General features: G+C 40.6%; 1 protein-coding gene across 1 annotated transcript in view; it reads left to right on the forward strand.

Annotated features, from left to right (window-relative positions):
* Positions 1 to 12,348, forward strand: part of CA10 (carbonic anhydrase 10) — a 452,828-nt gene that overhangs the window by 327,846 nt on the left and 112,634 nt on the right. The window contains 1 exon segment of the mRNA XM_023533503.1: positions 9,937 to 10,126. Coding sequence (XP_023389271.1) covers positions 9,937 to 10,126 — 190 coding nt within the window.

Consider the following 12,348-nt stretch of genomic DNA (forward strand, 5'->3'; position numbering starts at 1 on the left):
AATATTAAATTAATAAAATATTTGATTGGTAGTGGTGGCTCATTAGGCAAGTAGTCTATGGGACTATAATGGAAAAACCCATTCCAGACACCACTCTCTGGAGTCCTACCACCCTGTTCAGAGATGAGGCAAGGCTGAGATTTAGCTTGAGTACCAACAACTCTGTGGGGCAAGAACATGCCCAGCCTAATGCCGACCACCTGCCTAACATCCCTTTGAAGAAGATGGAAGATGAAGAGCTTTCTCTTCACATAGCCCACACCTAAGTGGACCAGGCAACTTCTTTCATACCTCTTCTTTGTTCCTCTTGCCATAACCACCAGCATCAATCACATTCAAGAGATGCCTTGCCACAATGTTGCTTCTTAGCATCCCTGTAGAGTTTGCAAAGAAATTATCCATTGTTTGAAGAGTCAATATTACTATACATAGGTTCCATTTTTATCTTAATAACAATACTAGGATTAATAGGATAATTAGTATCACATTTCATCCCGTTGTTCAGTGTTGACTCCAAAATCCTAGTCTCTTTGCATAGGAGAAACAGACTGACTCAGATGGATGGGCTAGAGACCGGAATAAATTTAGCATTGCTAAGGAAGAAATGTCTATCCACCCTCCAGGGTTAAGAGTGGTGGGTGAGATCTTGGAAGTACTTCTTCAACCCTCCTACACAACTCCATCTATGGAAACACAAAGCAGATAACTCTGGTCAACTTTCATTTTCTTCTTTACCCACAACTCAGCCACTTTCTTTCTAAAGCCCCAACCCAACGAACTCCAAGTACTTATCTTTTGCTTTCTTTGAAAGCTGAGTTACAAAAATTCCTTCTCCTAACACTCCATATCCTTTACCTCCATCTCTCTTCTCAACATTTAATCTCCTCCATTTCTAATCATCGCTCTGAAATCTACATAGCATAAAACATCTGGGAAAGCACTGACAATAGCCCCGTACACAAATGAATGACATCATGTAAATGGTATGTCCAGATATCTGGCTGAAGTTTTTCTATTTTTCTATGGATCATGGTATTTGTATATATACACCCTTAGTACATGAGCACTTCTGTTTCTGAGGCAGTGTGCTCTGTACCCTCAACATGCAATAATTTAAAGAGGAAAACAGAAGGACAAGAAGGAAGGGGAGCTGTGCTGCACAGAGTGAAGAACAGAGTCAGTTGGTTGATGTCCAGCCTCGGGTCTGCCGCTTACTTGTACAATCCTGAATGGGTCTCTTGATCTGTCTGTGTCTCACTTTCCTAGTTTATTGAGTAAGAGGTTGAGCTTGGTTATTTCTGAAGTCCTTTTAGCTCTAGAATTCACACACTACCATGATTTTGCCAGTCCATGTATATGCGACACTACAGTGAGGCCATGAATTGCAATGACTTAACTCCAATTGTTTCTCCTCACAGTGACCCCTCTGGAGTGCCCATGGGGGCAAGCAGCCCACTGGCTTCTTGCATTCAGCCTTTACAAATCAACCCTTTGGCATCTCAAGCTACTCTGCAGGGAACCAGGCTAAGTGGTGTTCTTAAATCTCTTAGGCTCACTAATGACATTCAAAGAAGACCTATTACACACCTCAGTAGAGCAGTCAGAGACACATAATGGGAAACCTCAATTGCAAAGAAAAGACACCTAATTTTATATGACATGGTTGTCGGACCTTTTTCACTAACCCCTTTAGGCAATGAGCCAACATTATGGGCTCAGCCACCCAGCTGCTAAGCCAACACTAGGATAGGCAGGTATGATCCATCTCTCAGCTCCCAACAAGTGGGGACCGGGAATTCCTCTGGTGCTCTGGGTCTAGAAACCCCAAGAGTATTCAAGCCAGGGCTGGCCATATTAAATCCGACTTGATACATCATGGGGACACCATATTTGGGCTTTAAGAGTGTGTCCCCACACATGAAACTAATATGATATTGTATGCCCACCGCAATTGAAAAATAAAAATATTATTTAAAAAAAGAGTTTATCCCAAATCCCAAGAGTTACTTGTAAACTACATGATTCTCCCAATATTCTTTCCACCAACTTTTGTTTTTTTTCTCTTTTAAGAGCTGTAGAATTTGGAATCAAACAGGCTTACACTGGAATTCTGGCTCTGCTGACTTCTAACTGTGGAGCTTTAGGGAGAGTCATTTAAGCCCTTTGAATCTCCGCCTCCTCCTCTGTAGAGTATGGATAATAATGCCTTCCCTTCTGGGCAATGCAAGGATTAAATGAAGCTACTAAGTACAAGGCCTGGGATGTACCATAATTATTGCTACTATGGTGGTTGTTAGGGTTACATGCATCAGCCCAATGTGCTCAAATTATAGTAAAAGACAATCTACTAAATAAGACCGTATCCTAAAGGCAAGAATGCCAGGACTCCTGTTATGAATGAACAGAGCCTGTGCCAAATCCATACAGAAAAATAAATAAAAAGACCATTATTTAATTTTTGAAGTTTACAGGGTCACTGAAAAATGGAGTGCAGCCTTTCTATGGTGGCTTTGAAGTTGCTCTCTGAGACGGTGAGAAGACCATGAGCTTTGGGTCATAAAGACTTCTTTTGAGTTCCAGTCCCATCACTTGCTCCCCTTGTACCTTTGAGTAGAGTTTTTAGCCTATCTGTAACTAGTTTCCTGTTCTAAAAAGTGACATACCCTCTGACACATAGTGAGTCCTCAAAATTTGAGGGTGCTCTCCATCCTACCTGTCCTAACCAACCATGTTAAGAACGCAAGTGGGGCTCGTGCAGTTCAGATGGCCATCTCTTCCTTTTACACAGTTGAGATTCTATTTTCGCTACTCCATTTGTAGTTTTACATTCCCATTTAAGCTGTGGGGAATTATTACTGAGTATATTACAGGAGATTTGGGTCGGACTGCCTTGAGAGAGAACATAATGGAAAGCTCACATAAGCTCTGTATCACGCCAAGCAGGTAACTAACTGCTTATTGAATCTTTTAGAATTTCTGAAGGTAAGATTTGTTCATGCTTAGCTGTCTGCAATAAACATCAACCCTATAAGTGCTTTCTCCATTAAGCCAAAAGATCTTCAATATATTTATTTTCTGAATTGGGTCTTTGGAAAAAAGATATACTTTTTTCTTTTTTTCCCATCTGGAAATATGAAGTTAGAAAACATGAGGGACTTAGACCAGAATTGTCTCTGAGGTCCCATGCAGACTCAAGAATAAACCTAGCTCATTGTGCATGTAGCTTTTGACAAGAAAAGTTAAACTGTTTCTTTACAATTATTCTATAATTCAGATGTACATTATTTCAAACTTGCTTTCCTTTTTATGACTGAAGTTTGGAGAACAGTTTTAGAATAGCTGACTTTTTAAATTACGTTATGTAAAAAAATATTTATATGTGTAATATTACATATATCAACCTGTTATGTGTGATGTCATAACCATTTGGTTCAGAGCACAACCATTTGGTTCAGAGCTGTTTAAACAAGATGTAGTAAAGAAAGCAAATGGTATTTGAGGATAAATATGATGGTTAATTTTATGTATCAACTTGGCTGGGCCATAGCACTCCAATATTTAATCAGATATTATTCCAGATGTTTCTGTGAGAGTGTTTTTGGATGAGGTAAACATTTATGTCAGTGGACTTTGAATAAAGCAGATTGCCCTAAATAATGTGGGTGGGCCTCACCCAATCAGTTGAAAGCCAGACTGGAACAAAAAGACTGGCCTTCCTGAAGCAAGAAGGAGTTGTGCAGCAGGCAGCCTTTGGACTTGAGCTGCAGCATTGGCTCTTCTCTGGTCCTCCAGACTGCCAGCCTATTCTACAGATTTTATACTGGCCAGCCTCCATTATTACCAGACCACTCCCTTAAAATAGATCTCTTTCTATATGTATATAGACATCATATTGATTCTGTTTCTCTAGAGAACCTTAATACAATAAATAATTTTATACATCCTCAACTCTAAACCCCTGTAAGGTTCCTCCATTATCAACCCATATTTGAAGAAAACCTGTCATATTGCATTGTTAGGAAATCAGCTTTGCAATCTGATCATTTTCAGTCCTTAAAAGCATAGACTTTAGAGCCAGAGATATGTGTCATGAAGCCCTGCCTCCATTGGTGGGCTATTTGCCTTTAGGCCCAGGAGGAAGTGTGCTCTGCGGGAGGCCTTAACTCCACATATATGTTAGCCCAGTACCTCCCCATCCAAGAGGGAGCAAATGGCATGGGTCTAAGTATCACACTGTGTTTGGTGCTAGGTTTAGTGAGAGAGAAATTGTGAGGGTTAATTAATTTTAGGTTCAAAACTTAGCACCATATCCAACATCATTTAAGGATTCAAACCAAGTTGTCAACTATTATGAATAGAATTCTTGCTGATTTTCAAACAATGAAAATTCTCCTTACCTTAAAAACACACTGTACAAATGTATTATCCTCTAACACAAAATGAAAGGAAAGATGCGCCCATCAGTAAGAGGCTCCGGCATATGGTGAGCTGCTGCAAAGCAGTGTGTTTTCTATGCGAGGATGTCCAGTTTTACAAAATGAACAAAGTGGGGGGTAAATTTTTTGCTTTGCAAAAGAACACATTGTTTTTAGATGGTTTTGGGTTATCAAGGTAGTATTGATTGACATATAATTTTGACAGGCTTCTGTTACCCACTTCCCTCAATACATATAGCCCCACCCAGTCTCAAACCAGTGTCAATGTCTGCAGGTGAGGAACTGAGGGACTTCTCCGACCCTTAGGTTTCTCCAGGCCTCCTCCTGTGATGAACTTCATCAGCTGAGTGTCATTCCAGTCCTCTTAGATTCCTGAAAAGAATCCCACTGCCTCTACCCCTGCCCCTGCCCCTGCCCCTGCCCCTGCCCCTGCCCCAGCCTTGAATCTCCAGAGAAGAAATGAAAATCCCTGACAGGTTTCCATCTGAAATGAGCTGAGATACTTACACTGGCTCACAACAGGATCACTAGACTTGGAGTCAGAAAACCCGGGTCTGCCACCACTGCCAGCTGTGCAATCCTGAAAAAGTCACTGAGCATTCACCAACTGCACTTACTTCCCTCATTTGTAAAATGGGCATCGCATACATCTCTCGTCTTATTTTGTAGTGGATTAAAATATAACAAAAAGGAGAACTGTGAGGCAGCCAGAGGCAACCTGGATATCCCCTGCAGCTTCAACTTCATTCGGCTCTGTTTCCTGGTCTGCATCAGACAACTTTTTTCAACGTGCTGTGCACCAAAGTAGTTCATTGGAAACACAGTAATTAGCATTACAGATGAAATGACACTGCTACAATGTTAATTACTACAGCGCAGATGTACCGTTAGATACCATACATAATGTTGTCAAGCCTTTATTTTTAAATTAAAGTGCAACAAACCGTACCCTGGCTACACAGCTTTTTTTGACTAATACAAATTAATGTTATTTCGGTGTCTAGGGAAAGGGTGAGGATAAGGGGGTGTTGCATCTACTTGTAAGAACACGTAGGCAAATGGTAGAATTTTGGATAGATTCCCCCTTAACTTCCTTCCTCGACTCTGGTCTCTATATAACGGAGAATGTGAGTTCCATGAGGGTAGGGACCATGCCCAGTTTTACTCCTTACAATTCCCAGATCCTAGCACGTAGTCACATATATTGACTATTTTATGATTTACTGACAAAATAGTGAGTGAGTGAATGAATGAGTGAACAAATGTAGAGCCGTATAAGCAGAAGAGGTCTGGAAATGAAGTAAAAGGACTAGAGGGTACATGGTTTATTCCTGATAACTCTGATTCGAGTTTGTATCACGGTCTTCAAAATGACCTTGAATGTTTCCCACGCCCGAGGCTTTAAAATCTGAAATGGTAGACAAATGACTCAGCACAATGCAGAAGTCACTTTAAATTCTTCATTGTGACGTTTAGCAAGCAACACTATATTCTACCTGGTTCTGGAAAGCAGGGAAGATCAACATGGGTCCTTCAACATCGGCTAGGCACCCAGGCAATAAAAGTAAAGGAAGGAAGAGAATGAAAATTACATGTGTTATTTACTTAATTCTCACAGCAACCTCATGGAGGATATTTTTCCCTTTATTTTTATTTTTTTTTTGTGGTGAAATATACATATGAAATTTTGCCATCCTAACCATTTTTACATGTCCATTTTAGTGATATTAAGTATATTCGTATTGTTATACGACCATTACCATCATCCATCCCCAGAACTCTTTCCATGTTGCAAAACTGATTCTCTCTGCCCATTAAGCAATAACCCCCCATTTCCCCCTCCCCCAGCTCCTGGCGACCACCATTCTACTTTCTATCTCTGTGATATTGATTACTCTAAGTCTCTCATAAAGGTGGAATCCCTTCACATTTAAAATAATTACTAATAAGGAGAGATTTTCTTCTGTCATTTAGATATTTTCATGGAGGAAATTTTTTTTATCTCTACTTTACAGTTAAAGAAACTGAGGCCTCAAGAAATTGACTGATCTACAAGGGCACAAAGAGGCAGATTGGGAATCTTTTGACTCAAGAGTCCTTGATTCTTCCATCGGCTACGTGCCAGTGCGTTTTCCAAGTACTGGGGAAATGCAGACAAGCATACAGCATGGCCCCTGCCTTGCTTCGGTGGGCAACAATTTTCTTGAGAACATTAGACAGACACAGATGAAAGGATTTCTAGAAGTGCAGGGAAGCCCAAGATACCTGCCCAATGAGACAGAGCGTATATCCTATGAGAATTCAGAACAGCTCTACTTATGCTGCCTTGCTTACCAGAGGTGCCCATGAATGTTACTGGCTGAAACTCATGGTTCTCTTCCTAATGTCATTTGAAGAGAATTAGATCCAGCCTTGCTCTGTGAGATCTACTCAGATGGATTTGGCACTAGATAATAAGCACTGTAATAGCATTACAGTGCTATTATCTAGTGTACAGCATTATACCCAGAAGTTGCCTAATGAAATATCCCTGTTCTAGTAAAAATATTATCCATGAGGATGCTCACTGCATTATTTTTTACAATAGTAAAAAAGTGGAGAGGATGTGCAGATTTAACAATAAGTTATATATTTTTATAGTGAACCATTTTGCAGCCACTTCAAAGTGATATTGCAAAAGAACAGTTAGTTAATAACCTAGGAATATTCATGTTAGTAAAAATAATATATCTTTATTATGTGTTATTATATATTAATATATTGTATATGATTAAATAGATATATAAAGCCATATGTGTGAAAATTATTTATTTATACACACATAATATGATCTCATTAAAATACGGATATATAGTTATGAGTGTGAAGAGTATATACGCCAAAATATTAGTGGTGATTATTGCTAAAGGGGAATTGTGGCTGATTTTTATTTCCTTGCTGTTCTATACCTTCTTAACCATATATAATACCTGTATATTATCTTAATAATTAGAAAAAATAAATTTTACTTAAAGATGGCTGCATTGTCAAACACCAACATATCTCTAACCATTTTACTGCAAAAGAAGTCATAATCTGGGAAATGAAAAAAAGACAAGTTCTCATTATTTTATACTTACTAAATATATATTTATTTGAGACTGGAGAACAGGAGTGGGGTCTCTGACAGGGATCATTTGATTGCAAGGACTAGAAGACTTAAGAGAAAAGTAAATATATCGGTAAAATATCTGAGGAAGTACAGCTCAGGCCTCATGAGGAAACTAGAAGAAGAAGATACAAAGGGTTTTTGAAGGTCAAATAGTTATTCTCTCCAATTCTTTCTCTCTCTACATGGTTTTCTCTGTCACTGTTGGCACATCTGCTTCTCTCTCTGTCTCTGTCTCTCTCTGTCTCTGTCTCTGTCTCTCTCTCTCTCTGTCTCTCTCTCTCTCTGTCTCTCTCTCTCTCTCTCTGTATGTGTGTGTGTGTGTGTGTGTGTGTGTGTGTGTGTGTGTGTGTGTCTCACACACTTACTCTCTCTCTCTTTCTCTCTCTCGGGTCTGACTTTCCAGCTGCTTAGCAAGTTGACTGTCTGAGCCCCTATGACTTTACAGCTCTGATTCTCAACAGATTCTGTCCAGAGTTTCTGTTGGTTGTTCCAGATTCATAGGAAAGAAAAGATGATTGACTTGGTGTGTATCAGTTAGCTTTTGCTACATGACAAATAACTCCAAACCTTAGGGACCTACAACGGCTAATTGCTTCACTCCCAAGTGTGTGAGCAGTTCTTCTGGTCTGGGCCAGGCTAAGCTGACCTGGGCTGAGACAGTCAGCTGGTGGTGGATGGTCCATGGTATGACTAGTACAGGATGGCTTCTCCTGGGATGGCTATCCTCACTCTCACCTTCTAGCAGGCTATCCAGGCTTGTTTGCATGGTGGTCTTAAGGTTCAAAGAAGGAGAAAGACCATGCAAGGCCTCTAGAGGCCTATTCTCAGAACCAGTATATTGCATCCACTACAAGCTCTTGGCCAAAGCAAGTGATAGACCAGCCCAGATTCAAAGAGGGAAGAAACAGACCCCCTGTCTCAATGGGAGCAGCTACAAAGTCACATTGTAAGGAGAGCAATGTAGTTGCAAGGAGAGGAAAAACTCTGACCATCTTTGCAACCTGCACATAATCTGACAGAGACCCAGGCTGACACAAGCTCTTTCTTGTAGCTGTATCACATTGTCATATATCCACACCACTTACTTGATTACTGTAGTAGGGGAAGAGAGACTGAGGATTATGCATAAGCTTTTCATTGTTTCAGCCTGGAAGTGGTGCTGGTCATATGCCTTCATAGCCCATGATCAACACTAATTATATGGCCTCTACCTTACAGTAAGATAGCGGAATAATGAGTCCATGGAGTATTTAGTAAGCATTACGGTCTCTGCCACAGTGAGCAGTCTATAGAACTAACTGAGTTCACAAGACTAGTGTCAGAAAGGCTAGTGCTGTAAAGGTATCATAAGTTATATGAAGCCCTAAGGGAATCCACAGGTTGGAAGGCTGGGACCAAAGGAGTCAGAGTAAGCAGGAAGAAAATCTAAGTCGCTCAGCATCCAATAGCACAGAAGCCTTCCATCCAGACCCATTCAAAATCTGTCTTAAGCCTTCTCTCTGCTCTTAGAGCTAAGTCAACCCAGGAGACTAAAGCCTTAGAGTCACAGTTAGGAATCAGTGTTCTCAAATCAAGAGTTGAGAGGTGCTAAAGCCATAGTCAGGAAAATGAAGCCGGACATCACGTTCAAAGAGGGAAGAAGGAAAAGGAATGCCGAGCAGTAGGGTTGGCAGCTTGCAGGGGCTGCAGCAAGATGGAATCGGGAATGAGGAGCAAGTCTGGGGATCTGTGAAGTGGGAAGTTTGTGTGAATAGCTTACCACTGAGGCCACAAGCTCAGAGTCAGGATCAGAGTTCTCATTCTGTGCGTGTCTGGTTGTAGGTGCAGAGAGGGCAAGACACATCAGACTGGGTGCTTAAGGCTTCAGATCTAAGCCTTCAGTCTCCCAAAAAGGTTTGCTCCTGTTCACTCATTCTGGTTTCCTTGTCTCTCACTTGGCTTTCAGTTAGTAGCATCTCATCCCTACTAACTGCTTCCTTCAGTTTCTCACATCTGAAATTTTAACTTTTGCACCATCTCTCCTTTCCAAATGTTTGTGGTAGGAACACGAGTTAATTTTTTAAGAGGTGCAATGTCCAACATATTAGTCACAGTTGATGAAGTTGCCTTCAAGTTTCCACCTCAGCTTTCTAAATAATGTGGTTTATGTCTCACAGAAAGTACCACAGAAGCCACTTAGGGCAGGACTGCCCTCGGGGGAGGCTGCCACTCCCTGTTCCACAGGGTGGGTTTAAACTAATGTCTTCCCATCAAGAGGCAGCAGAAGGCATTGATCTAAACACCATGCTGGGTTTGATGAGAAATGGAAGGAGGAAAGCCTTGCTTGACCTGTTTCCCATTGCCTTGCAGGTCAGTGGGACTATGTACAACACTGGAAGACATGTGTCCTTACGCCTGGACAAGGAGCATTTGGTCAACATATCAGGAGGGCCCATGACATACAGCCACCGGCTGGAGGAGATACGGCTACACTTTGGGAGTGAGGATAGCCAAGGCTCAGAGCACCTCCTCAATGGACAAGCCTTCTCTGGGGAGGTAGGTGAGGCTGTTCGAGTGCTAAGGTGAAGTCTAATTAATGAGATTCGGTGCCTATTTATATACACGGTGGGATAACAGATTGAAAGATTTCTCTTGAATCTATGAAATAAGGAGGTCTTTGCCTCCTTTCTCCATCTGTCTTTTGCAATTTGGCATGGAATAAGCTTTCACTGTTTTCCAGGAAAGGCCTCAATGAAACGATATTTCCTTCTGAAACATCAGGGTACCTCTCTTGTGACTCATACCCTAAAATATCTCCAGAGCTTTACTTTAAATCCAAACTCTTCCCCTTCATATACATCTTCACTTACTCCTATCTGGACAATCAGCCTTCCATATGTCACATCTGATAGCATAGATTCCATAATTCTCCATTCTGATAGCATGAGTCTTATTTTGCACAAAACTATAATTTACTGTGAAATAAATGTCAGGCAACTAACTAGTCTGCCTGAGTCTCTGCAGAATGGAAGTGTCATCATGTGCCATCATTAATAGTGAGTGTCACTGTATACCACCATCAACCTAGTCAGAACTCAGGCCACTGCAGTGAGCCAAACCACAGTTTCAATGATAGGATGAGGGCTACAGTTTAAACAGATGGCATCTATGTTGTGACACTTGACAAGCAGGGTGTAGTTTATTTGACCTGTTTTACCTCTCTTACTTTTGAGAGTAGTTACCAACTAAGGACCACATATGCTAAATGTGCTGTAATTAGGTTTCTGTTTAGGAGTCCTCGATAACTAATGTCAAGACAGATTTGAAATAACAGAAGAATGTATGTCATTATCAACTTGGTCTTTTTAAGTTTTTAAATCAAGATCTTGTTTAAGCTTGGCATTGTTTTTAATATAGTAAGGTCATACATACACTGAGGAAGAGATACACAACCTTAATTAGCCCAGTGGCCAGATTTTAATGATGATTCTAAATACATCAACTGAGAACCTACCTAGGTACTCTACTAGTTACCATGGATACAGAGATTTTCAAACAAACAATAAACACCCAGAGCTCCTACCACAGAGGAGCTCGAAGAGTGCTATATTCAAATCATTACAGTATAATGTCATGCCGTAATGGAGATGTACCGGGGTCACGGCCAACTCAAAAGAAGAATTGACAAATTTTATTTGAAGGGATCAGGAGAAGTTTCACAGAGGAGGTGCCCTTTGAATTGGGCTGAGCAGATGGGCAATGCAGAATAGTTTTAAAAGCATCCGGCTTTGAGTCTAAGAACCTGAGTTTGTACCTCCTGCTTTGATACACACTAATTGTGCAGTCTTGAGATGGTTACTTGATCCTTTGAAGGCTGAGTTTGACAGATCACAAAGTTGTTTTGAAAAGGAACTGGGATCCCATATGTAAGGAGAATTAGTACTCAATAGTTGATAGACAACAAAAATAAAGCAGGAGATGAGGGACTGCAAAGGCACCAAGGTATGTCAGAGCGCTGTGTATCGCTGCACGTAGATTTCATCTGTGATCTATTAGCAACGGCTGCATAGAGGACACAGTTGAGCACGAATATGAGCCTCCTTCCTTCCTGGATCTGGAGGAGAAAATGCTAGGATTGATTAGGGTTGTCTGCCAAAGGCACTGGAATGGGAAACTCCCAGGGGTTACGGATCCTAAACTAGAGTGAGGCGACAACTCATGAACTGAGAGTGACTGGAGCCTCCCAGTCTAGATTAGAGAACACTCAAAATTAGATAAAGCTTTCCTTTTAAAAACACATTATTTTAAGATTGGCGATGATTTTATTTATTGACTTCCTTGCTCCTTTATTTGTTTACTGTTATTTCTATGTTTTTCTCTTCCGCTGTACTGTTATATTCCAGTGCCTATCACGGTATTGCCTCAGAGTAAAAATGGCCTTATGAATGAATTTATTCAATGAAAGAGTAAAAAAATATAGATGGTTACTTCGCTAAAATCTTTACACTATAGAATTCCTTAGAATCGCTTGTTTCCTCAATATGTAATAAGGATGCTTTGCAATTTGTGTGTGAACTACAATTTCAGAGTGAATAAGTGCTTCCAAAACCCTAAGGGAAACATATAACAATTTGATATGTTAATATATTAATGTTCCTCAACCTACCCCAGACGACAGGTATCAGACACTCTAAGGAATAGCTTGTTAAAAGCTCCCAGGAGAGTATGATGATGAGATTTGTGAAGCACTCCCTGCATCATACATTAAAGTTTCTCAATGAA

This window comes from Pteropus vampyrus, unplaced genomic scaffold, assembly GCF_000151845.1.
Source record: "Pteropus vampyrus isolate Shadow unplaced genomic scaffold, Pvam_2.0 Scaffold104, whole genome shotgun sequence".
In the NCBI taxonomy this organism is placed as follows: domain Eukaryota; kingdom Metazoa; phylum Chordata; class Mammalia; order Chiroptera; family Pteropodidae; genus Pteropus; species Pteropus vampyrus.